At 40.9% G+C, this 26,039-nt stretch overlaps 3 protein-coding genes across 5 annotated transcripts; 2 read left to right on the plus strand and 1 right to left on the minus strand.

The window, feature by feature from the left end:
* Positions 1-1,360: 1,360 nt before the first annotated feature.
* Positions 1,361-15,612, plus strand: LOC115796896 (zinc finger protein OZF-like). 3 transcript variants are annotated; one of them, XM_030753379.1, is made up of 3 exons: positions 1,361-1,792; positions 13,719-14,724; positions 14,809-15,612. In XM_030753379.1, the coding sequence occupies exons 1-3, from the start codon at positions 1,621-1,623 to the stop codon at positions 15,026-15,028; spliced, it is 1,398 nt and encodes a 465-aa protein (XP_030609239.1). In that variant the 5' UTR covers positions 1,361-1,620; the 3' UTR covers positions 15,029-15,612. The 3 variants fall into 3 exon arrangements, with proteins under 3 accessions (XP_030609239.1, XP_030609238.1, XP_030609237.1); XM_030753378.1 differs by having other exon boundaries at positions 13,719-13,811; positions 13,848-15,612; XM_030753377.1 differs by having other exon boundaries at positions 13,719-15,612.
* Positions 15,613-16,986: 1,374 nt separating this feature from the next.
* LOC115796878 (uncharacterized) lies at positions 16,987-21,290 on the plus strand. Its single transcript, XM_030753350.1, has 4 exons — positions 16,987-17,214; positions 18,023-18,787; positions 18,977-19,405; positions 19,727-21,290. Exons 1-4 carry the CDS (start codon positions 17,137-17,139, stop codon positions 20,813-20,815), a joined length of 2,361 nt encoding a protein of 786 aa, XP_030609210.1. The 5' UTR covers positions 16,987-17,136; the 3' UTR covers positions 20,816-21,290.
* A 298-nt stretch (positions 21,291-21,588) lies between these two features.
* On the minus strand, positions 21,589-24,066 carry LOC115796912 (uncharacterized). Its single transcript, XM_030753394.1, has 2 exons — positions 23,180-24,066; positions 21,589-22,337 (listed from the first exon to the last, which is right to left on the minus strand). The coding sequence occupies exons 1-2, from the start codon at positions 24,059-24,061 to the stop codon at positions 22,011-22,013; spliced, it is 1,209 nt and encodes a 402-aa protein (XP_030609254.1). The 5' UTR covers positions 24,062-24,066; the 3' UTR covers positions 21,589-22,010.
* Between the last annotated feature and the right edge of the window lie 1,973 nt (positions 24,067-26,039).

Here is a 26,039-nt window from a genome sequence, read left to right on the forward strand (position 1 = left end):
GAACTTTTAAAATGTAAAAAAAAATTGCGCAGGTGACGCAGATATGAAGGCTAGACCAGAGACATACATACGTAGACCCGCAGAGAGAGGGGCGGCTCGTTGCTGTTACATGTCAGTGCATCTGCCATATTGGATATGGAAGATCTGCACTGTAAACTAATACAAGTGAATGGACTGAACTTTATAACGTGACTTTCTACAAAGCTCAGTTAATGTGTGTCATTCACACATTCAAATATGCACTAATATACACTGGGAAACTGATAGGAACCAAAAATAACACAACTTCCTCTGATAATTATGTTATAAAAATCCATGTATGTTAAGGTGCAACATCAAACCAGTTGTATTTCTATAATCATACCAGTTGTATGTATTTCTAATGTTTTTAAGTGTTTACAGCTACTGATGTTTGTAAGGCTGTGATGAAAAATGTCTACAATAATCAGATCCTGTCATGTAGATATGACATCTGCAGGTTTTCTGAATTTAAAAAAGCATTTTTATATTCAGTGATTTTTTTAAAATCAGTTTAAGTATTATTAATATCAATATTTAAGGCAAAAAAAATGAACAAATTACAACGAGACACTGCAATAGACACTGATCTACTTTATCTGGATTTGACCTCAATCACCCTTTATTTGTGTCAGAGTAGTTCGGTCCAGTGTAGTTAAATTAGATTGACTTCATTGTTTGGAGATGCACCGCAGGACTACATAGTATCACTGCAATCTCTGCAACTTCTGTTTTCAAAATGTTAGAATGGCCAAATACCATAAAAAAATCTTCAGTCTTACCTGTGAAAGGTAATCCCATGTGATCCCATTTCGACTGTAAAATGGTTCAAACAACTCCACGCAGCACAAGAGTGCAGCTTCTCTGGTATATATGTCTATGGGTTAGACCGTCCAATTTCACAAGCCTTTGCGGTCTTCTAAGATGCAGCCCCTGAATTTGGACACAGCTATTGTCTTTTTTTTTTTTGGCAGATGATATAACTTTATTTCTTAAAAATAAAAGTCAAATTCCTTTAGCCCGAGAGTCTGTCGAAAGCATCTGGTTTACAATTGAACTTAAATAGATGTGAAATTTTAACATTGCACAAATTTAAATCTAAAGAATGAACAATAACTAATAAAATGTCTCCAGAAACAGAAAAACTGATTTTAAGCAGGCGGCTGCAGAGACGTTTTGATATTTTTACATTATATGGAGCAACAAATGTCATTACTGAGGAAAGCTGACAGTTAAAAACTATGAGGAACAACTGATTTTTTATGAATGGTGTCCTGTCTTATTGTCCTTTGTTGTGATTTTTCAAACAGTGCCTGGAACAGGATTTTTGTTGTGATTTGGGGTGTTAAGCTACCAGTTAAGCTTTGTCGTGTCCATCAGCAGGTCCACAGCTATTGTCTTTATGAGATACGAATAAAGTTTTAGAGGAGGAAAAAAGTCACATGACCGCACAACAGCAAACCACAGCAGAGCAGGGGGAGGAGCTTAGTGTGTCCGCGCCGTACAGTCAGGACTGCTGTATGACAAAGCCGGAGTAGCGTACTGAATTTAGAGGAGAGACGCAAAAAAAGCACTGATCCTATCACGTTAGTTGAAGCCGCGATGTGTTCAGCTCAGTATCTGAGAGAGTTCATCAAGGAGAGACTCACTGCTGCTTGTGAAGAAATCTTCTCAGAGGTTCAAAAAACCATCGTCCATTATGAGGAGGAGATCGACCGTCAGCGCAGACTGCTGGATATCAGCCGGAAACCCGACACAAAGTCACACATCACAGGTATGGAAATGTTTTTAACTCTGAGCTGTTGAAGACCTCAGTCACGCCTTCCACACCGGAGAGAAGCGGTTGAAAATAATTTTCGCATCGCTGCGTGCATTCAGTCCATACTGCGTTAGCTTGGTTACCTTTCCGTTGTTGAAATAAACGCAATTGTGATAACTTTGCTTTTTTTTCAGCGCTAAAATCAAGACTCATCCTAAAAAAATCTGTATCAAAACAAATCTAATTTTTATCAACTCCATTTCACTTTTTTTATTGTTTAACACTTCACATCGTCAATTTTCCACCATGTGGAACAAATAAAGGTATCTCATCTCATCAGCAGAGGGGCAAAAATAAACACCTCCTTTACTTAAGTAGAAGTACAAACACTTGTGTTAAAATACTGACTCAACTTTTTTATTGAAGTAAAAGTGGAAAAGTACAGTCTCTGAAATGTACTTCAAGTAAGAAATAAAAGTAGCTCACTGAAGGCCACTTTTGCTACTTATTTTTGTGTAAAGCTAACTGAGCCTGCTATATTAATATAGTACCAAAATGCTATTGCATGAGAATACAAAATATTCCAATCTAAACTTGACATTTTTAAGCAGAAACCAGTCTTTCAGCACGCAGTTTTTAGGAAACATCATGTAGAAACCATGATGTGATCCCCCGATAGTTGGAGCACACCCTTCAGCCCCCCTTCTCAGGGGTGTAACTTTGGGTCCAACACTGGGGGGGGGGGGGGGGTCTATATAAAGTAGAACTGCAGTGCTTTGGTCTGAATTCCTCATTATTGTAGCTCCACAGACCCCTCGTTTATCCCTGATCTGAGGCGCAACTTAGAACAGGAGCCTTTTTTATATGAGTTTACACCTCGATCTGCACCAGTTTCTTTATTGGTAGCTGATCCAGTCTCCTGCAGCCCCGGTGTTGTTGTTCAGGCGCCTGTTAGAATAAAACTGAAAGATTTTCATTAGTTAAATCTTTACTTTTCTCCTAGTTCATATCCCTCCTTTTGAGACATAAACTCTGTTTTTTGTCTCAATAATTTACCTTGATTTAGGTTATTTATCTAAAGGGCATACTGATGTTTATATTATTAGCTTCTGGGATTTTTCCTTTAATGCTGGATTCAATATCAAATTGGTCAGACATTCAAAATTCAAATGTTCTCTGCTTTTCTCTTATAATCTTAGCTTTAAACAAATCTACTAAATAAATAAATGTAAATACACAAAAGAATAAATCGGGAACTTGTATTCTATCCTACATGGGCAAACAAATAGGTTTTTTAGTTCTCTATCTTTTGCTTTGTAGCAGAGCGGCAGCTCAAAGTTTGGTACTTTGTTTTGGGTCTCAGATTCGGCTGTTTCACAGAGTTTTTGCATGCACAATTTTTTTTCTAACGTTTCTTTTGAGTTTTTACTAAAACTGAGCTTCTCAGACTTTTTCTTGAATTTAACAACAATCTTCTGGAAAAATTACCTCCTAACAATTTGCAAAAAATACTTCAACCTGAGATTTTCAAGGCATCTATTTTAATGGCTTTGTTTATTCATTATTTATTTTTAAAGCAATAAACTCCTGACTCCCTTTTTATGATTTTCCTTTTTTTTTTTTTTTATCCATCTGTGGTTGGCTTTATCTCTCATAGGTACCGGAAGCGAAACCTTCCTTCCAACAATTTTTGACCAGCATTCCCTTATCTTCAACCAGATCTATCCAAATTAAAGGAAAGAAAAGAAGAGAAAAAACTTAGAGCTATAACTCTCATCCACACGCACGACTTCTGTCTCTAACTCTCACTTAGATTCGCGCGCACACATCCTTGAGATAAAAATGCACACACACACACAGCAATGCTAAAACCTTGGCACCATTCTCTTTTCCTTTTTCTTTCCTACAGACACAGCTATGACAAAACAGCTAATATTGACCAGTGGAAACCTGTCCTATTCCTCTTTACTCTATTCCTATTCAAATAACAAATGAAACCATACTTTGCAAAAAAAAATTCACCTCAAAATATTTTGTCCTTATTTCCTATTTCTCTCTGAAACACACATGACAATACTAATACACAGCAGTACTCAGTCACACAGACAAACACGTGGAGGCCTCCTTACACACACAAAGACACACATTCAAGCATCCATCAGTTTTTTTCAATATTCCTTTGTTGTAGATTTTTCTTTCCCAAGTGACCTAATTTTGGGATTGCTTAATTAGTTTCTGACCCAAAGATCAACTTTTACCTGATTAGGATGGAGAGATTTCTCCTTTAAACTCAGCTTTCAGCTTAATATCTGTGGTTGGAAGTTTACACTTACCGTATTTTTCGGACTATACGTCGCTCCGGAGTATAGGTCGCACCAGCCAAAAAATGCATAATAAAGAAGAAAAAACATATATAGGTCGCACTGGACTATAAGTCGCACTTTTTTTTGGGGGGGGGGTTGATAGAATCCGAGACTCAGAGCACAAATTCCATCTTGAACGGCAATTTAAAATAATAATGGATTAAAGAACAGGACGAACACGGTTACACCTACGTTATGCTAACGTAGCACATTCAGCTACATGACGCACAACGAACACGTGTTCGGTATTGTAACGTTGTAAACACACTTCCAAAGTCGGCGATATTCACAACAAAGGTTGTCTTTATTAACAGAAAAACGGCTGCTGTAGGCCACAGCCACGCCAACCACAACTACAACAGCGGAACAGCAACACACACACAGGCAAGCTCTCGGTCTTTTTCTCTCTCTCCATGCTGCCTTCACGAACCTCCCGAACAGTCCGAAATCCCACAACATCAACACGCTCTCTAACTAAGAGAATCGCTACAGTATGTTAACGTAACATTAAGTTATTCAGATAACCATAGCATAAAGAACATACTAACAAGTTAACCAAACCATCAATCCATTGAATTCTTCATCCTCGGTGTCACTTCTAAACAATTCCGTACACTCCGTAGACGAAGCGCCGCTTCCTCTTCTGTGTCGCGTTAGTCAGACTCGTCGTCAGCTGCAGTTCCAATTATTCCAGCCTTTCTGAATCCCAACAGGATGGTTTGTCACTGAAGCCCATGTTTTCTTGATCCATCCAATGACTTCCAGGAAAGTTGGGTGGCGCATTCTCCCAGTTGCCGTTAAGCTGTGCTCTCCATCCACCATCCACTGCGCCCACAGGTTACGCAAGACTGCCTTAAAGCTGCAGTTCACGGAGATGTCAAGTGGCTGGAGTATTTTGGTTCATGTGTTATAAATGTCACATATACGTCGCTCCGGAGTATAGGTCGCACCCCCAGCCAAACTATGAAAAAAAGTGCGACTTATACTCCGGAAAATACGGTAAATAATTTTACATCACCAGTTATTTTGAAGTTTCACCCTTTTTAATCAGAGCCCCTTTTCTACACCCAGTGTCATCAGTCATTTTGTCAGTCAGTCAGTCCAAACTGCAACAACAAAAACAATGTTAGCAAGGTACCATTTATATTTTTCTTTTTTTCAGGATTTTTTATTTTTATTACAAAACCCTTTTTCTCTTTATCTCTTTATTTCTTTATTTCTCTGTATTCTTTTACTTTTTCTTTATTCTCTTTATTCTTTATCTCTTGGGCTTTTAAAGGGTTTTAGTTGCTTTTATGGATTTCTGAGATCAAGGTTCATGAAAAGAACCGCGAAGACCACAAGTGTTTACTCTATCAACTTTTCTACCGGGAGCCGTAGACAGACGCGTCACTGTTATGCCGCTCAACTTTCCAAAGGATATGAGTAAAGTCAAATGTTCTGCTTTAGATTTCAGAAAAACCAAAGGCCCTCTAAACCTGAAAACCCCATGAATAGGTATTTTCAGAGGGTTGGCCAGTATCCCACCCAGACTCGTCACCTGCTATTCGTTTTGCCTATTTTTTTTTTAAACTCTTTTATTCTTTTCAACTTATTTCTTTCTTTTAAACTCTTATTTTTCTCTTAAACTCTTACACCTGTGTGGAATGGCTCAAATTACACCTTCCTCCTGTCATACCACCAGTGACCATTATAATTTGATACAATTCAATATGCAGATATTCAGAAAAGGTCTCTGCCAACCTTCAGGTGGAGATCTCCTGGTCACTGATAGAGTCTGGAAGTCAGTACTGTCACGAGGAACCTCGAAGCGGCGATTATCGGTGGCCAAATTCACTCCTTATTCCCAAGAAACTCAAAAACATCTGAAAATCAAAAACATTCCTGTTCGATCACGTCGGGCGTCACCAATTGAAGGAACTTAACTAAGTGTGTGTGTTGCTGCTTGAGCCTTTTAGGTTTCTGCGTGTTCGTTTATCGACAGGAATGACACAAACAGGAATAAGGAGTCCAATTATTAAATTTAATAAAGCCATTTTCAAACAGTTTACAGATTAATCTGGTTCAGAATTGTCAGAGCTGTCTGATGCAGTCAGTGCAGCTTCACACAAGTCTGACACGGCTCTCTATCTTAGTTCAACTTTTATACACAGACTTAGACACAGTTACACAGTTATTGAAATATGCAAGCATGTAGCATGCTTATCAGTTCCTTCTTCTGTGCCCTTCACTGTCGCCTGTTGCCTCATCTGGGTCCTGTAGACACAAAACATCAGACCAAAACACACGTTCTTTTCCAGTAAATCATCAGCATGTGATTTTGTTGTCTCTCTACTATGCAGTCTTATTTGTCTCCTGTACAGAGTTATTTCAACACTTTCACCTTGTTGTGAAGATTAATGCTGCAATATGCAACTTGATGCTATATTTCTATTTGAATTGTTATATTTATGGTATGTCTAGTGTGCAGCTTATTTACACTCCTTCCTTCACACCCGAAGCTTTCTTTGCTTCTCCGGATCTTGTATTTAACATCCTTTTGCACTCTTCTCAGTTCCTCTTTGTCTCTAAATTTGAAGGCCCTGTTCTTCTCATTCAGCAGGGCCTTCAGCTCTGGGTCACCCACAGTTTATTGTTAGAGAAGCATCGTGCCTTCTTGATTGACACTGTGTTCTCCACACAGAAGTTCATGTAGGCTGTGATGCAGTGGTCGAGGGCATTGATGTCGTCAATGTGAGTCCTGCAGCGTTCCTGCCAGTCTGTACATTCAAAACAGTCTCTCAGGGCCTCACTGCAGTCCTCAGACCACAGTCTTCGTGGGGGGTTTTCTCCTCACAATGGGGGGGTGTAGGTTTGGTGGAACATGACCAGGTTGTGGTCTGAGTGGCCAAGCGGGGGGAGGCGTGATGAACTGTATGCATCCTTTTGTGTTGGCAAACAGCATGTCTACAGTTTTATTGTCCCTTGTGTGGCAGTCAAGAGTAGCTTCCGGTGTGAACCCTGGCGCGTTTTGGCTGCCGCTATCCTGGCTGCAATCTTTTTATGTTTTTATGTTTTTATGTTTTTTGGTCTTGTGTTCTGATCTCTGAACTCTCAATAATGTGGCCCAACAAGACGTGTTTTTGGATCCTACTTTTCTGGATTATTCTTTCCCTGTTTTGGAAACCAGTGGCTCTGGAAATCCAATACTCGGCTGACGAACTCCTACAACTCCGGCTCCGGCTTGCGATGCCGCTTCCATGTGCACTGTATCTCCACCCGGAAATTATCTGGCATCCCTGCAGAAGGTATACTCACCGAGGCTCTCGTCGCAAATACTGCGTCGATGACACCAAGCCGATCCATACCATGTGGTTGGTCTTCCCGCGACCTTCAAAGAAACCCGGACAGATTACGGACCGCAGTCCCCTGACTCCACTAGCCAGATCGGCTAATGCTGCCCCGATGACAAGCACCATCACCCTCCGACTCCTGAATATTCGCTCTCTCACCAATAAGGGACTTTTGCTGTCTGAATACATCCACGACAGTAAGTTCGACTTTGTGTCTGCCCAAGACATGGCAGCAAAATAATGACTTTTCCCAGTTAAATCAAGCTACGCCTCCTAGGTTTGTTTACATGTCTCGGTCACGTGAAACCAGTCGTGCTGGCGGTCTTGCGATATTCTACCAGGAGAAATGGAAAGTTACATCTATCCCTGTACCTCATTTCGCCTCCTTTGAATGTATCGCCCTACAGATAAAAGGAGCTTCTCTCCCCAGCCCTTCCTTTTTGCCCTGCTTTGCTGCTTTTGAGCCTCTCTTCACACAACTTCCGAACTGGAATTTATAATTATGGATCTGGTCAGCTGGTCTCTCAACGCCATTGTTTTGATCAAATTTTCACCATGAGGAGATTGGGGGAAGGAGAACCCTATTCCCTCTTATCCAGTTGACATTCCCGGCTCGCTACGTTATGGATTCCTGTGTGGTGTGGAAGATGACGTGCCTGGCCATATTGTCAATGGAATACACACACATTTGACTTATTGACGCTGGGATTTCTCCGAATTGGACCGGAAGATACCTGGCTTGTCGTTGCAATTAAAGAAGTGGCAGCTGTCTGGCCTTGGTAAGGCTGCTTATGACAGGAATACAGGAAGAAGGTACAGACTCAAACTCAGACTCTGTATATCTGGAGCTGATTCGGAGGGGTAAGATCTTGGAGATGCATGTATCTGTTTCTGCACGGCGAAGGAATGAACCAAGCAAATTCAGATGAATTGGATTTTTTCACCACAGAGAGGTGCCAGTAAGACTGAAGGCTGTCAACAAATTAATCAGTACAGCGTGTACCAAAACAAGTCGTAGAAACAGGAATTTGGCCTCCTGGTGGCCTTGGACTGCCGCTTATCAAATTGTCTCCGGGATATTTTGTAAATAGATGCTTTACGCCCCCACTGTCCTGTCTTCTTCTGCCCTGTGTTGGACTGATCTCCCTGACCTAGCTGCTGATGAACTCTACATCTTATCAGAACTGTTCGCTGAGGAGGGAGTTTGAGTCAGCCCCACAGTAGCCCGACCCCCCTCACCTCGCCTCCGCTGGCTCCCCTGTCCATCCCTCCCCACCCTAGTGCTCCCATGCTATATGTTTCTGTTCTGTCGCAGAGGTTTTTGTAACCTTATACTGTGTATGTGCGTATGTATACAAAGTATGAGATGATTTTTTTCCTCACTCATCCCTATATGTTTTCACTATTGTTTCTGTCGTTTTGATGGCAGCGCCTCCAGAAGGGGGGCAGCATGGCCACAGTTCACATATCTCCCCATGTTTGTTCTGTTTGTCTTCTTGGCTGCTGATCCTCTCACCAGGGACCTTATATCCTGTTTGGACCGTTTTGGGTTGCAACAATGTGTTGATTCTCCTACACATGTTAAAGGTCACATATTGGACTTGGTTTGCTGTTCTGGAATAATTCCCTTCAGCTGCACTCTATCAGATCTCACCATATCTAACCATAAACTGGTACACAAATATTAATTTACCTCGCTCTATTTCCTTTAGAAATTTAAAAAATATTGATCATCTGATATTGCTTGATAGACTTCATAGTCTTGCTAGTAAAGATAATCTATCTACTCTGGATGACCTGGTTACTCATTATAACAGTGGACTTCAGAACATCTTGGATGATATTGCTCCTGTTAAAACCCAAACTGTTTCTTTTTCTCATTCTGCACCTTGGTGTACTCCAGATCTCCGGCTCCTAAGAGCTAAGGGTCACCGTCTAGAGCGCCTCTTTAGGAAGACTGGACTTATGGTTCATAAAGATATGTATGCCAACCATATTCAGGCCTATAAGAATGCTCTGTCTACAACCAAGGCTGAGTATTATGCTAATCTCTTTACATCTGCTGAAGCAAATCCTAAAATACTGTTCTCTACTTTGAATTCTATTCTCAAACCTCCTCATCTGCTATCATCTGATATGTACACTGTTGAACATTGCAACAATTTTATGGACTTCTTCAACTCTAAAATTGAACAGATCCACCAGCAATTAGCCTCTCAGAGCCATTCTGTACCTGCTTCATCCCAAATAGTCTCTTGTAATTCACCAGCCATTACTTTTTGTGGTTTTTTGCTTCCATCCACTAGTGACATATCTGCCATTATTCAGAAATCCAAAGCTTCCACCTGCCAATTAGATCCTCTGCCGACCTACCTGGTCAAAATCTGCTTATCACCTCTCTCCCCACTTATAACAAATATCATGCACCTCTCTCTTAGTTCTGGTCAAGTTCCTTCACCATTTAAAACAGCTGTTATTTCTCCATTGTTAAAGAAGCAGGGGGCTGATCCCAGTAATTTGAATAATTTTCGGCCCATCTCTAATCTTCCATTCCTTGCTAAAATTCTTGAACAAATTGTAGCCAACCAGGTTTACAGTTACCTCTCAAATAATAATCTTTTTGAGGAATTTCAGTCTGGTTTTCGTCCTCTACACAGCACCGAGTCTGCGTTAGTTATAATCACAAATGACCTACTAATGGCAGCTGACTCTGGTCTCTTAACCATACTCATTCTTCTCGACCTTAGTGCGGCTTTCGACACCATTTCCCATTCAATCCTCCTTCACAGATTAGCTTCACTAGGTTTTACAGGTATTCCTTTTCTTTGATTTCAGTCATACCTTTCCGGACGCACCCAATACAATTCAGCTCAAAACTGCCAAGTCATCCATCACCAAGTCTCCTCTGGTATTCCTCAGGGCTCTGTCCTCGGTCCTCTTCTCTTTGTTATCTACTTATTACCATTAGGACATATTTTTAGGAAATACGGCATCCATTTTCATTGTTATGCCGATGATACCCAGCTCTATGTCTCTTCTAAACCAAATGCTCTTCTCCTCCCGCCCTCCCTTTCTGACTGTCTTTCTGAAATAAAATCATGGTTTTCTGACAATCTTCTCAAATTGAATAATGATAAAAAGGAAATCCTGCTGATTGGTGCCATATCTACCCTTACAAAATCCAATCACTTCACACTCACCATTGATAATTTCACTGTCCCCATTTCCTCCCAAGAGTCTGGGTGTCATCCTTGATAGCACTCTTTCTTTTGAGGCTCATGTCAAAAACCTCACTCGGTCTGCTTATTTTCACGTACACAACATTAATCGTCTCCGGCCTTCTCTTACACCTGCCAGTACTGCAACTCTTGGCCACGCTCTTGTCACTTCTCGTTTGGATTACTGCAATTCACTTCTTGCTGGTCTACCACTCAAACTTCTCCGTAAACTCCAGATGGGTCAAAACTCTGCTGCACGTATCATTACCCGAACCTCCTCTACTCAACACATCACTCCCATCCTTCAGGACCTACACTGGCATCCAATAGACTACGTATCAAATACAAGATTCTTCTTCTCACCTTCAAATCTCTCCATAACCTTGCTCCCCCCTACATTGCTGCTCTAATCCATTCCTATACTCCCTCACGCCCACTTCGTTCTTCTTCGTCACTGCTCCTCACTATACCTTCTGTCCGCTTAGCAACTATGGGGTCCAGAGCCTTTTGTCATACAGCACCCCATCTCTGGAATGCTCTACCACAACCTTTAAAGGTCATAAATAGCTCATCTCTTTTTAAATCAAGTCTAAAAACCCATCTGTTCAAACAAGCTTTTGGCCTGTAACTGTGTGGGTTCTAGGATTTTACCTTGGTCTCAACTAATTTGTTTTTTGTTTTGTTTTGTTTATTGTGTAATTGTGCTTTCTCTTTTGTTGTTTCCTCTTAGATTGTTTTTTTTACCTGTAAGGCAACCTTGAGTGCCCTGAACGGCGCGCCCATAAATAAAATGTATTATTATTTATTATTATATTGGGTGACGTTAGGGAGCATGGAAGAAGGTGAGGCATGGCTGAAATCCCTAGAGATAATAATCAAGGACTGCAGATGTGCTGTCTGTAACTGAAGCTGCTTTTCCACCGATGGGGTGCTGGTGCCAGTATTTGAACCAGGGCTGCAACGATTCATCGACGTAATCGATGACGTCGACTACAAAAATTTGTCGACGTGGAATTTCATCGTCAAAGCGTCGTATTTTTAAACCCATCCATCTATTTTGCTCCACTTATCGTGTCATTTTGTAATTGCAATACACTACAGGAAGATATGGGGGCAGTATTGCCTCCATTGTCTGCCAGCAACAACAATACCAACGAAGAAGAAAGTAACAGAACAGCATAATGCTAGTTGAACAGAGAGGAGGGTGTAGAAAATTAAAGAAAATGGAGACAGACTGTCAAAGGCATGTGACAGAAAACTAAAATAAAGCTGAATGCAGAGCAGAGCTTTCCTTCCACGGCAGCATCGCTGCAGTGCTGAGCGTTTAAAATGCCGGCACCCTGGAGCTGTGACGTCAGCTCTGGATGGGTACGTTAGTGCGTCGTAGATCCCTGTTAATGTTTGTACAGTAATGTTTCTGTTAGTTTACCTGTCGGAAACAAGCTCTCATGGATAATGTTTGCTAAGCACCACCATTTCAGTGATGTTAGCTAACGAGTGAAGGACAATAGGAGCAGCTACGTTGGCTCCTATTTTTTTCCTCATTAATATCAGCGTTCATTCTGAATAATAAACCTCTGTATGAACTGAATCATCTGTAAACTTTTCAGCTGTTTTGGACAGAAAAATATTTTTGATTTAATTTGAAGCTTTATTTGAACTTTTGGACAGAGGCCATTTTTATTTATTTGCACATTATATTTTCATTTAAAAATTAAAATTGCATTTGCTTTAATATGCATTTTTAATTTGATATTTATTGTGATGGTCATATTAATGTTCAAAATGGGTCATTATTTTAATTGTGAGAAGAGAACAAGGCGATGTTAAGATTGAAATAATCGTTGGCTAATCGATAACAAAAATGACAATTATTCGACTACCAAAATAATCTTTAGTTGCAGCCCTAATTTGAACCGTTCAGCAATTTTTTTTTTTTTTTTAATTCTTTCACCACACTCAGTGAACACACTCAGTGCTCGGCCGAAAAAAGGGGTTCAACTCGGGCCCCGCAAACTAGCTGGTCTGGAACTAGCTGGCAGAACAACATAAACTCTTCTACCATATTACATGTGTATTGCATGAGAAAAGTGAAGCGATTTTCATGGCTGTGAATTAGGTTGGGTCTTAAGGGTGAACTTGCTGCTTTGTATCAGTTCATATCACAGATAAAAGCACGCAAAGTGCTTGTCGTCTTGCTCATATTTTCTGTCTGCGTTTACCTCTGTGCTGCACACAGATGCTGCAGTAGTTTGGTTTGGACAGTAAAATGTGTTCGCAGCACAAGAAAGGATGAAAATGATGTTCATGCATCACTGAATATGAGATCCGAAAAACGAATAAATTGCATTATCAACGATGCTCGTTGCTCTACAATTCATGACACGCATCAAAACAATACAACACACACATCAATCCATTTTCTTCCTCCTTTCTGGAGTGGCATCAGTGGAGCCCAGACCTCCCTCTCACCCAGCCTCCTCCTTCAGCTTGCCCCTGATCCAGATTTCAGCTGCTACAACATAAGTGGCCGATGTTGCTGCATTTTTACCTGTGCAGGTGCATTGCATGTGTTAATTACCTTTTGGTCGTGTCCCAGTGTTTTACATGTGGTGTAGGCCAACAGAAACAAAAAATGCTGGCACTTTTTTCCCTCCTGGGTCCTACTCTGTGTTTTTAAGGCGGAAATGCATTTGTCCTGCTAGTTTTTCTTTGTACAAACCGGAAATGCAGGTAAGGAAGAGTGTTTCTTTGGAGGTACACTTACGTTATGACATTTTTCTATAACGATGTAAAGGCTGTAGCTCCATCTGGTGGCAGATGGCTGCATAACATTTAGGACAACCATTTCCCAGCACTGAGTTAATTAAAACCTTAATAATTAGGCAGGTTGACTAATACGTCTGTTACCGACTAGAAACAATAGTGACGTGTAATCAAGTAATAGTGCACATCCCTAGTTTTGTGTTTGTGCATTTTTGTTTTATGACATTAGTAACCTTGTTTTTGTGTTTCTTTGTTTCTTAAGATATGCCACAACAACATGATTGTGAGGAAGAGGAGGGTCTCACAAACCAACAGGTCTGTAACCAGGAGAGGATCTTCAGTACAGACCAGGAGTACCCAGAGCCTCCACAGATTAAAGAGGAGCAGGAGGACCCAGAGCTTCCACAGATTAAAGAGGAACAGGAAGATCCACAGCCTCTACAGATTAAAGAGGAGCAGGAGGACCCAGAGCTTCCACAGATTAAAGAGGAACAGGAAGACCCACAACCTCTACAGATTAAACAGGAGCAGGAGGAACCAGAGCCTCCGCAAATTAAAGAAGAACAGGAGGAACTCTGTAATGGTCAGGAGAGTAAGGAGCTTGGACTGAAGCAGAAAGCTGATGCCTTTATGGTAACTATTACTTATGAGGAAAGTGACCACAGTGAACCAGAACCAAACAGTGAGCAGCTTCTTTCTCAGAGCCCTTCTGAAGCAGAGGTTAAGAAGAGGATACATTGCAGAAAGAGACGTCACAGTCAGAGAGTAGACAACACTCCTGTGTCAGAGAATCAGAGTCAAACTGACACAAGGAAGAAGTCTCTACAATGTGACACCTGTGGAAAAGCTTTCATATATAAATCCCACCTGACCAGACACCTGAAAGTTCACATGCTGGAGAAACCACATTGTTGTATCACCAGTGGGAAAAAAATTGGTCAGAAATCAGACTTGGAGCTTCATGCAAGAATTCACACTGGTGAAAAGTCATATTCCTGTAGCACATGTCATAAAAGATTCAGGCAGAAGTCAGCCTTGAATCATCATGCAAGAATTCACAATGGTGAGAAGCCATATTCCTGTAGCACCTGTGGTAAAAGATTCCATCAGAAATCATATTTACAAAATCATTTAAAAATTCACACAGGTGAGAAGCCATTTACCTGTGGCACCTGTGGGAAAAGATTCATTCAGAAGATAAACTTAAAAACACACATGAGAATTCACACAGGTGAGATGCCATATTCCTGTGGCACCTGTGGGAAAAGATTCAATCTGAAATTAGACCTTGTTCGTCATGTAAGAATGCACACCGGTGAGAAGCCATATTCCTGTGGCACCTGTGGGAAAAGATTCAATCGGAAATCTGACTTGGAACGTCATGTAAGAATTCACACAGGTGAGAAGCCATATTGTTGTGGCACCTGTGGGAAAAGATTCAGTCAGAACTCAACCTTGGCATATCATCTAAGAATCCACACTGGTGAGAAGCCATATCTTTGTAACATCTGTGGGACAAGATTCACTTCAAGGATACAGTTAAAGAAACACATGAGAATTCATTCTGGTTAAAGGTTTCATGCTCAGAAAATGTGAGACAGCTGTGAGTTGTACCTGTGTGTTGGTGGTAGAGCTCACACTGAGCAGAAGTCAAATCACTGCACAAGATGAGTGAAAAGATGACCCATATTCAAGCCAGTATTTTCTGTGCAGAGCAGTAAAGAACTCTCTGCATTGTTTATTCAGTTTATTACCTTGAGGCCTTTTTTATATGAATTTTTATACAGACGCATAAATTACGTGCAAATGTTTGGTACCTTAAAAATATTTTTCTGACTTGCCTGTTCAATCTGTTCTGACCTTGACTCTATTTAACTCAGAGAGGAAAAGACTGGAAGATAAGGTTGCAACACAACCAATACCTTTTTAAAGGAACAATTCTTGAATTTAAGAACAATGGAGTTCTCTTTTATTATTTTGATTTGTAAAGGGCCCAGGTTGTAATTTCTATTGTGAAACGGTTACCTGTTGATGTATTAACTTAGGTTACAGTTAACTGAACATTTGTATGTTATGATCATTTGTACTCATACTCAGCTCCTCTCAAACGTAGAGCGAGGTGTACTTACCTGGGAGTGGGTTACATGTATAATAAAAATCAGTGATTGTATCTGAAGTGATGTCATTTTTCAGATGAAAAGTTTGATCACACTTGATCACTTACACATTTATATCTAAAAACTAAATGATGCAGGCCTGTATATTGTGGAGGAGAGACATGTTTATTTGCCCTGAGCTGCATTTGTCAGGCAGAGCATCTCCACACTCCACCAATCTAATGTTCTGTTTTGGTTTATCTGATGGATATTTCTGTCCATTACTGTGTAGCTGTTGAACCACACGCACAGACAGTAAGTCAAAATGCTCTACAGAGCAACAGTAGATAGACACCAGCAGAATTTGGTTCAGGTGAGAAGCCTCTTGTAATGAGGTCTTTGCTGGGCCTTTTTTGGCAGTGTTGGCAGTGTTAATACTCCAGCTCAGGTCGTACTCCAACTTCACTTCCAGGAACCAAAAAATTGAGACCATCCCCACCAATGAACAGAGATTGAATGACATCCCACAAGAGCAGCCAAGTGTAATCCCCTGCATGCTCCAGGTGGGAGAGAGCAGAAAGGAGGTCTGTGGCAATGGTGTCCACTGTGAACGTGTTAGTTCTGTAGGCAAGCTAGTGGAGGTCAATCCTGGGGGGAAGACGAGGTGAGGTGGGCATGGACAAGATTTTCAAAGCACTTTATAATAACTGGTGTAAATGATACTGTCTGGTAATCATTCAGCCCAATGATGGTTTTCTTCTTGAGGATGGGGACAAACATGGAGGAGTTCGGGCAGGGAGGGACAGCAGCCCGACTCAGGGACTGGTTAAAAATGCTGGTAAAAATACCAGCCAGCTGAGTTGCTCAAACCTTGAGTACCTGTCCAGAGACACCATCGGGCCTCACAGCTTTCCTGGGCTTCACAGCTTCCTGCATACTCCTCACTTGTTGCTCCTCCAGCCTGAGGATGTGGCTGATGGATGTTGGATGGCTGTCTCTGGTTGTTGTACCTCTAAACAGGCAAAGAAACTGTTCAGCTCCTCCTCCAGATTAATGTCGCTGTTGTCAACTGACAGGCTGGGTCTGTAATTTATTATATGCTGAACCCATGTCACCCCTGCCTGAAGGTGTGGATCAAGAAACAGTCTTCAGTCTTCCTCCCTTCGTCTCCCTGATGCCCTTTAAGGTTGCCGCTGGCAGCACCTTAAAGCACCCCATCACCAGCTCTGAAGGCAATGTTTCTCTCTGAGCAGGATCTGCACATTTCCATTTGTCCATGACTTTCTGTTTGGATAAACCCAGATGTTCTTGTCCACAGTTAGTGTCAGTACAGAACTTGATGTAGTGCTGTACGGAACCCCGCAAGGGACATGGGGGAAAAAAAAAACATGGGAGGAAAAAAAAAAAAAAGAGGCACTTTTGCGAGACCTCGCAAAACTTTTGCGAGATCCCGAGATACCTTTGCGAGATCTCGCAATACTTTTGCGAGATCCCGAGTTACTTTTGCGAGATCTCGCAAAAGAAAGATGGTTTCATAGGTTTGGGCCATTGAAGAATGAGAAGGTTTCATGGAACAGAGCAGAAATGGAGGACGATCTAGAAGGTTTCCTGAGGTCAAGAGAGGTCCCACAGGAGGACATCATGCGCATGCAACGAGACAAGGTACTTATAAAATTCATTAAGTTATAAAACAAAATAGCATTAAAAATGCGGGGGTTGAGAAGGTGGCTAACTTGGTAACAACAGAAGCAGCATTTACAAGCATTAGATACTAATTGTCGTCATTACATGCCAGTTCATCTCATTAAGGTTATAGATGGTTGTAGCGGGCAGCACAGTGGTGCGGTGGTTAGCAATGTTTTGTTATATTTTGCTATTAGCAATGGTATTTTAGTCTGAGGAAGGGTAATCTACGGCACGAAACGTCCCTCTCATGTGAGGTTTGTCTCTAACAAATATTATTCCGGAGCTTTGCTGGTGTGCGGACCCTTAATTTTTTTTCATCCCGGTTAGCAATATTGCCACACAAGAAGGTCCTGTGTTCAAATCCATCAGATCGGGACCTTCCTGCGCGGAGCTTGTGTGTTCCCCCGTTTGCGCGTGGGTTCTCTATGGCCTCCTCCCTCAGTCCAAAGACATGCAGTTAATGGGATTAGGTTACCTAGGTTAAACTGTCCATAGTTGTGAATGTGAGTGGATGGTTGTCTGTCTCTCAGTGTTAGCCCTGTGACAGGCTGGCAACATGTACAGGGGCACCGTAGTTACACGGTGTACAAATATTACTACAGTTACAGCACATGAAGAAGACAAAAATTGACAAAGTAACTTGTGCCATTGAAAATAATACAAGTAGAATCTTAATAAATTCCTTGAAAAAAAAAATACAATTAGTGTGTGCTGCGTGGCTTGCTAGGATGAAACTACAAACTCAATGTAATTATTTTTTTTTCTGTAATATTTTTGTGTACAGGTGGACAAGGCAGTGATATCCATCATGACTGATGATCAAATGTCAAAATATATTACTTCATATGGTGACCGAGTAGCTGTCCTGTCCTTCTGTCAACAATCTACATACAGCACGGATAAAGAGACTCTTCTGCAGAATCTAAGAGAAAAAATTGGAGCACGGAAAATGAGATCAAAGACTAAAGGAGCACTGTGTGGTACATCTGGTCTGTTCCAAAAGCGAGGTGAAGGGATGTCAAGATATAGAAATAGTGCAGCAGAGAAGACATCCAGAAGGATTGAAATTGGATGGCTTCATTTAATTGACAATGAATATCATCAAGTGAGAACCAGAAATGGTGGTGGAACAAGACATGCAACGGTGGAAAAAAACACGACTGTAGCACAGATTCTGGAAATGGGAAAGGACCTGTTTTTTCCAGATGGTAACTCTACAAAAGGGAGAGTTGAAGACTTTATATTTACTGTTAGTGACTTTAAAAAAAATCCAATTCCTTTAGATGACACTGTTGGCAGACTTTATGAAAAAACAAAATTGAAGCTGCTAAGGTTTTACATTTGCACAAAAGAAGAAACATCTTTAACAGTTCTTTCCTCATCTGAAGTGGATGAATGTGGGGAAGATTTCTTATCTGAGGAGGATTCTGTCAGTATCACCAAGGAAGAGTTACAGTTGCCTAAACATGGACCTCACACAGAGTCGGATGATTTTATCACAGATCTCGTTGACCGTGGGGATTCATCTGACAGTGATAATAGCGAACAGGTTTGTGGCAATAGAAAATATATTACAAATAATAAAAACCCCCTTGGTTGGTCAGGTACATTTCACATATCTTTGAAAGACTCCCAGCTTTGTATTTATTAACATATACTAAATGCTTGGCTGCCAAAAACAATAATTATGTTCTGTTAGTTTTTGTGCGTTATGTTGTTTTTTTTTTGTTGTTTGCAGAATCACGATTTCCAGATCCAACCAAGACCAAAAAAAAAGAGATCAGCGTGTGAGACAGTGACAACACATAGTCCAGGACAGTCACATTACATGCATTCAACACCAACAGAAATTAAAACAACTGTCACGGGACAGTGGCAGGGCACTGACTCAAGTGATCATGGTAATGAGAATGCTTGGAATCAACTTCAGCTTTGCAGCGATTTATATGACCACAGCTCAGGAGTTATTGATCTGACCAGTGCAGTCCCTAAAGAATCCCCCCAGCTAGAGTCAGCTCACACCCATCATGAGGCCTCTGAATTTGATCCAGGTATAGATGAGGCTGATACAGTTGTATGGAATCCCGAAGAGGACCTTGTCAGAGCCGATGCTGATGAGGCAGTCGTGATAATGCTGAATTGTGTCAACAGTGACGATCTAATACAGGTAAGACCACGAACAGTTTTGGATAACGTAGAAAAGTACAAAATATAAAAATATGATTATACTCTAACAATAACTTGCATAGTTTTAGAGTCTCAACTCAAAAACATCAGCTATGGATTAGTGCTTTGAAAAGAATTAATCAGGTCCAATATTTTCTGTACTGCATGATTCTGTGCCCTCACAAATAACAAATAATGACAAATAACGAGTTGTCAAGGTAACATTGATTTCTGAGTGGACAGACAACTTAACTTAAAACTGTGAAACATTCAAATCACTGATATTTTTTATGGCATGTGTGTGTTTGTTTGTTTTTTCCAGGACAATGGACTGAATTTCACAGCACAAGATTTGCCCTTGGTTTCTAGCAGCCAACTTTCCCCATCAAATTCAGCTGGCAACCCAGGAAATCCAGAGAGCCCCCGACGTATATCTGTTCGCAGGGTAAATGTTGTTGAAGATCTTTTGGCTATATTTATGGACAGCAGCATAATTACTGTGACTTTAAAGATGGACTTTGTAAATGAAAAAGCTGTTGATGATGCTGGGGTGTCAAGGGAGCTTTACACTGCCTTTTGGGAGCAATTTTTGGAACAGTGTGAAGGTGAAACAGAACGAGTTCCAAGGCTGAGGCCAGACTTTGGTGAGGCAGAGTGGAAAGCAGTTGGACACATTTGGGTGAAAGGATTGCTGGATTATGGTGTCATTCCGGTGAGACTATCAAAGGCTTTCATTTTAGCATGCATTCATGGAATCGACTCAGTTGATGCAGACATCCTGATGTCATCGTTTTTAAACTACCTCCCTCCTGTTGAGAGATCAGCTGTTGAGAAGGCTCTCAATGGCACAATGGATGAAAGTGATGAAGAGGACCTGCTTGACCTTTTTACAAGGATGGGTTCCCACTCCCTACCTCCTCAGAACAACATGCAGCCTGCCATTGAGGCAATGGCTCATAAGGCGATTCTCCAAGAGCCAAAATATGTAGTTGATTGCTTCTCCACAGCCATGGCATGTGTACAACTGAAACTGTCAAACAGGGAAAGTGTGGTGTCTCTGTATGAGACAAAGAAGGCCACAGGCAAAAGAGTATCACAACTATTTCAAACAACAAAGGTGATGCTGTCTCAAATAGAACAAACAACCTTTAACCATCTTCAGCGATATGTCAAAAATGCTGATGAAAGCAAAGCTGAGAAAATCCTGCGTTTCTGCACAGGGTCTTCTGTCATCTGTGTTGACAAAATTCTGGTGTGCTTCAATGCTGAAACAGGGCTGAACAGAAGGCCTGTTGCTCATACCTGTGGAGCTACTCTTGAAGTACCGTGCACTTACACTTGCTATCCTGATTTTCGCACGGAGTTTGACAACATCCTTTCCAGCAATTACTTGGAAATGGACATCATTTGAACTTGCTGGAAGTCTTTTTTCTGGATTAATAATTACAGCTGTAATTGATTACAAATATGTTTACCCTTGATTTCACTGTTTTCTATTTAAATTTGTTATTGAAATGTTGAATGCATTCTGCCATATAATGATCAGTCATCGGTTTCATTTTCAGATCGTGTAATGTTATGTTCTGTTGCATTTCATAAGGATTTTCTTTAATTTCTAATATGCTCGTACATTGATTGTAGGTTTCACTACTGCTGACACCATGTTTGAGGCTGGTGTCAAAGTTCGGCTCACATGAAAACCACCTAAACCACCTATTTTGCTGTGTCTAGCTGTTTATAGGAACTGTTGAAGAATCCAGGCAAGAAGAAAGAGATATACACTTGATTTCATGGTGAAAGGTCCATGTACTTTTAGTTTTTTGTTGAGTAAAAAAGATTTAAAGTTAATGATGATTTTCAGTCATTTGTGTTTGTTGTCTGTACAGTGTATATTTCAAGTTAAGAAATAAAAGTTTGATTATATTTCAGTTTATTTGTCCCATATTACAAAAACATATACCATGACTTCATTATAAAAGTGGTGTCTAATGTCAAAGTATCATTTGAATTAATTTACATTTTATTAAAGCTCATCAGGACAGGTGTGTTCAGAAAATTAAACTTTCTGCTCATAAAATACATTTTTGAATAATTTGGTGACCAGAACCTAGTGATTATGTACCTCAGAGGCTCCAACACTGCAATAGATCAGCATTTTATTTAGCTTTGCACACCAATAAGTCTTAAATCATTTAAATTGGGAAAAAAAGTAAATATTGTTAGATTGTATTGATCCTGAAAGTCAAGTTTCTCAAACTGCAGCCCCTAGGGTCTTGATGCCCCATAATACAGTTTTGTGTGGCCTGCCAGATACAAAGAACAGAATTTGTATTTTACCCATTATATTCTAGACACCATAGCTAACTACATTCCAGTCAATAAATGCCAACTCACTTACTGGAAAACAAAAAAACATTACTATAGAAGTCATTTCACAGCTTACCACTGACCTTCCTGTAATACAAAATGAAATACTTGTGCAATAAGTCATTCTCAAACATGGCTGTGTACTAGAGAACTTGAGTCCATTTTACATCCAGATGTTTGATTTCATACGTACAGCACCTTGAGGTCAATGTTAAGAAATGTTCTGTGCTGCACACGTTTTACAGTGATGCCATGATGGCCTCTCTTAGATGCATATACAGATTCACAGCCTGATATGGGTCTGTTGGTGGAGTCCGATGGGACTCACTCATAAGGATACTGCATAGTTCATATACATCTTGATCACATGGTTTGGTCTGCCGAAAAACACACTCATTTTTGCACAGTTCAACATGCTCCTCCTCAACGTGGCAAATGAAGTCTCTTGTCCTGTAGAGCTCAGGTAATGTATACATCACATTGGGCCGGCCACTGGGGATGTTGATGTTTTTTGATGGCCTGATGGAGTGTGCATTCCAAACCTGTGCAGTCTCATCCAGCTCATCCTGTTAAAAAGAGTGCATAAATTGAGGAACTGTGCGTATATGGTGGTCTAAAAATAGATGCTAAATATAGCAATTTCAGTTTTCATTGTATTTACTGTCCTGGTCCTCTTGATTCTGTTAGGGATTATTTTTTACTCAGTGAATAAAGGACAAATGTTTAAAGGTAAACTCCAGTAAATTAAATAATGAACAATGGATCAACCAAATAATAAACAATTAAACAATACATTAGACAGAGAGCAACAGATCAGAATGTAGTAGACTAACTTCTCTGTTTCAGTACATCTTATCTTGAGGACTAGCCACAAGGACACATAATTAAAACATCTGGAAGATGATGTGCTTCATGACTCCACAGCTGAGGAATCATGAGTCATGAAAACCAGCTTGTGATGAAGGTCAATTCATAGCGCCCAGAGATTGTTTATGTTTAAGATAACAGAAGGCTGACAGTATAAAAATGTTTTGGTTAGACAGGAACACGAGCTCAGAGAGAGAGAGAGCACACAAACAAGCCTGTCTCTTCTGAGTCCCCGCATGCATGTGTACTTTTTCTGATCCTTTAATACAATAAATGATTTACTTTTTTAATTAAAGTGTCTCAGGTGTCTTCCTTCACAAAAAACCTGTTTACCTGACAATTCCTCTCTCCCTTTTCCATCTCCCCTGTCTCATTGTTCCTCCAAGTCTGTCTATTCCCTCTACCTGCCCCTACTCTCATCTCTCGCTTTACTTTCTCTCCTCTCTCTCTATGCTTCCTCCTTTCTTTCAGCCCCCCACTTTCTCTTTCAGTCACAGACATACATTCACACACGTATGAAAAAAGCAATTTATTAGCTCACCTGGATAGGGCCCATAAAACAATACTGAAGGAGGTTTTTTTCCAGAAATCCACCATCAAAGTATCCATTGTTTCTGATGTCTTCAAACAAGGACAACCAAAACTCCAGACACTGGCTGCGAAGAAAACGCCACCAATATTCAATTCTTTGATTGCCAGAACTTGCTCCCTCCAAGTAACTGTCAAGGGTGTCATTTGGGTTCACGGGCACAAGAAAACGCTGAAAGCCTCTAACATGACCATTTTCGGTTCCAAGATCGCCCCTCACAACTCTAGGGCAGCCCCTTAAACGCTGTACCGCTTCTATGTAATAGCCCCCAATAACCTTTGGATTACTATTTGTTGTATAGGCATTAAGCCAGACTATTTTCCTTGAGAAACCATCAATACTCGCATTAATACAAATGCCATATGGCTTTAGTTTATCATATGAGTCCAGGTGCCAGATGAAGTTCGGTCCTTTGGAAAAATAGTTCCTTCGCCTGAGACGTCTTGCTTGCCTTAATGCCACTCCTCGGGGATCCATCTCCTTCAATACCAAGCGCACATCCTCTTTTCTTACACGTAGTCCATGTTCTCTGCATTTAGCGTACATCCATCGGTATCCGTGAAGCTGTCCAGAGTACTGCAGCTCGTTGCTAATGAAATCAACCAAGGCTGCGAGGTCAGAGTACGCTTTGCGACGAGTGTGTCCCCTTGCGCTGAGAACTCTCTTCAGATGTCTCTCACTAATATGAAAGCCGTGTCTACTACCAAGCACCGACGTAATGTCTTTATAGTTTAAACCAAGATCGAAATAAAAATCTATGTATTCCCCCCATGGATGTGCGTCCTCCATTATTGTGATTGTTTCTAAGGTCGCAAGACTCACCCGGAAGTGCATGGCCTTAAATTGAAAAGTATTGCGAGATCTCGCAAAAGTAACTCGAGATCTCGCAAAAGTATTGCGAGATCTCGCAAAGGTATCTCGGGATCTCGCAAAAGTTTTGCGAGGTCTCGCAAAAGTGCCTCTTTTTTTTTTTTTTTCCTCCCATGTTTTTTTTTTCCCCCATGTCCCTTGCGGGGTTCCGTAGTGCTGTCATGAGTTTGTAGCAAAGAAATGTTTTTCTGTTCCATCACAGCATCTTCGAAGCGTTACATGACGCAGCTCACAGGAGGGGTGGTTCTGAAATGTTTATGAGTAGAACCTAATCCATATTCTCCAATATTCTCTGTAAACAAGACAAACATTACAATTTCTTGCAATAAGTAAAGCAGGGGTTCAAATGAAGTCAAATGTACAGTACACAAAGAATATATTAGTTAAATCTTCTGCTAGTGCAGGCAATACAGTATTTTTATACTAAAATTTCCAGACAGGCAGTACTTTACGTGATACATTAAAACTGTGCTTGTCTGAATTTGGGTCGTCAGAATTCCTACACTCTACAACTCATCACATTTCTTTTAGACTTGATGTTTTTATGTCTACATGTCTTAGGTCTTTGTGAGTTGCTGTAAGAGATGACAGCGGTGTTGGAGTTATGTTCGCACTCTGCTGCCAGTGTTGGTTTTTCAACACAGGTGTGAAATGACTGAGAAGGTGTTTAAGATTTAGCAACACATGTGTGGAGTGTGTTTAGTGACTGAGAATGTGTTTGCTGTTTTACATAAGAAAGTGATTGAGTTGAACCGGATGTGTATAAGTGCCTAAATTGTGTCGACGGTTTGGCCAAAAGAGTGTGTGATTTGGGACATTCGTTTAAGCCTCTGTGGATTTGGTTTTGGGATTGAAGTTTAGCGTTTTAGTGATTCAGAAATACTGTAACGGTTTTACTCTTTGGTGCAGTTGAGGATGCTATATTATTTTATGTTTTTGAATTTTTAAGCTTAAATTGTTTATTTTTCTTTTTTTTTTTAATTATTTTAGGCTTGTTTTTTTGGTACTTGTGAGCAGGCACCATCTCCATAGGGATGGGGTTTGGGAAGAATGGCAGGAGGAGAGCAGCTGCAGAGAGGCGTATAAGACTGCAACTGTGCTTCTTGGTCTCAACCCTGGGTAGTCAGGTTTTAGGAGGGTTAATAAATTTGGCCAGATTTCTAGAAATGAGAGCTGCTCCATCCAAAGTGGGATGGATGCCGTCTCTCCTAACAACACCAGCTTTTCCAAAATTACTATAAAGCTCACGTTGTTTTTTGGACACCACTCATACAGCCTGCAATTCAAGCAGAACATGCAGCTAAACATGTCGCTCCTGGTCTGATTGCGGAGAGAAAAGTACAGTCAGACATTGTTTTTGCAAAGTTACACATCGATTCAATGTTAACTCTAGTGACCTCCGACTGGTGTAACCAGGTGTCATTACTGCCGATGTGAACTATGATCTTACCAGATTTACATTTAGCCTTAGCCAGCAGTTTCAAATTTCCTTGATTTTCACCTGCTCTGGCTCCTGGAAGACATTTGACTATGGTCCCTGCTGTAGCTTTACGTTTCTCTAAATAGAGTCACCAATGACCAGAATTTGTTCCTCAGCGAGTGTGTCGCTGAGTGGGAAAAACGGTTAGATACGTGAACAGGTTGGTGGTGTCCCGGGTCCTTGTGTTTAAAACTATGCCTCCTCCTCACAGTCATCCAGCTGGCTTGCTTTCCCTGCTGCTGGGGGAATGCTAATGGCGGCTAAGCTACCTTGGTCCTCACCAACTACAGAGGCCTGGCTAGTCTCCAGTTCACTGAGCCTGGCCTCCAGAACTACAAACAAACTACATTTATTACAAGTACCGTTGCTGCTAAAGGAGGCCGAGAAATAACTAAACATTTGACACACAGAGCAGGAAAGTGCAGGAGGGACAGGAGAAGAACCCATGCTGTTAGTGAGTCA

The sequence above is a fragment of the Archocentrus centrarchus genome, chromosome 18 (genome assembly GCF_007364275.1).
Source record: "Archocentrus centrarchus isolate MPI-CPG fArcCen1 chromosome 18, fArcCen1, whole genome shotgun sequence".
In the NCBI taxonomy this organism is placed as follows: Eukaryota; Metazoa; Chordata; class Actinopteri; order Cichliformes; family Cichlidae; genus Archocentrus; species Archocentrus centrarchus.

What these genes read in the sequence shown, in the direction of transcription:
- LOC115796896 (XM_030753377.1), top strand. Translation starts at nt 1,621, where the DNA reads ATGTGTTCAGCTCAGTATCTGAGAGAGTTCATCAAGGAGAGACTCACT. An exon ending in CACAAAGTCACACATCACAG is followed by an intron (nt 1,793 to 13,718) that starts GTATGGAAATGT and finishes TTGTTTCTTAAG; the next exon opens with ATATGCCACAACAACATGAT.
- LOC115796878 (XM_030753350.1), top strand. Translation starts at nt 17,137, where the DNA reads ATGGAGGACGATCTAGAAGGTTTCCTGAGGTCAAGAGAGGTCCCACAG. An exon ending in TGCGCATGCAACGAGACAAG is followed by an intron (nt 17,215 to 18,022) that starts GTACTTATAAAA and finishes TTTTGTGTACAG; the next exon opens with GTGGACAAGGCAGTGATATC. An exon ending in ACAGTGACGATCTAATACAG is followed by an intron (nt 19,406 to 19,726) that starts GTAAGACCACGA and finishes TGTTTTTTCCAG; the next exon opens with GACAATGGACTGAATTTCAC.
- LOC115796912 (XM_030753394.1), bottom strand. Translation starts at nt 24,061, where the DNA reads ATGCACTTCCGGGTGAGTCTTGCGACCTTAGAAACAATCACAATAATG. An exon ending in GTTTTATGGGCCCTATCCAG is followed by an intron (nt 22,338 to 23,179) that starts GTGAGCTAATAA and finishes TCTTTTTAACAG; the next exon opens with GATGAGCTGGATGAGACTGC.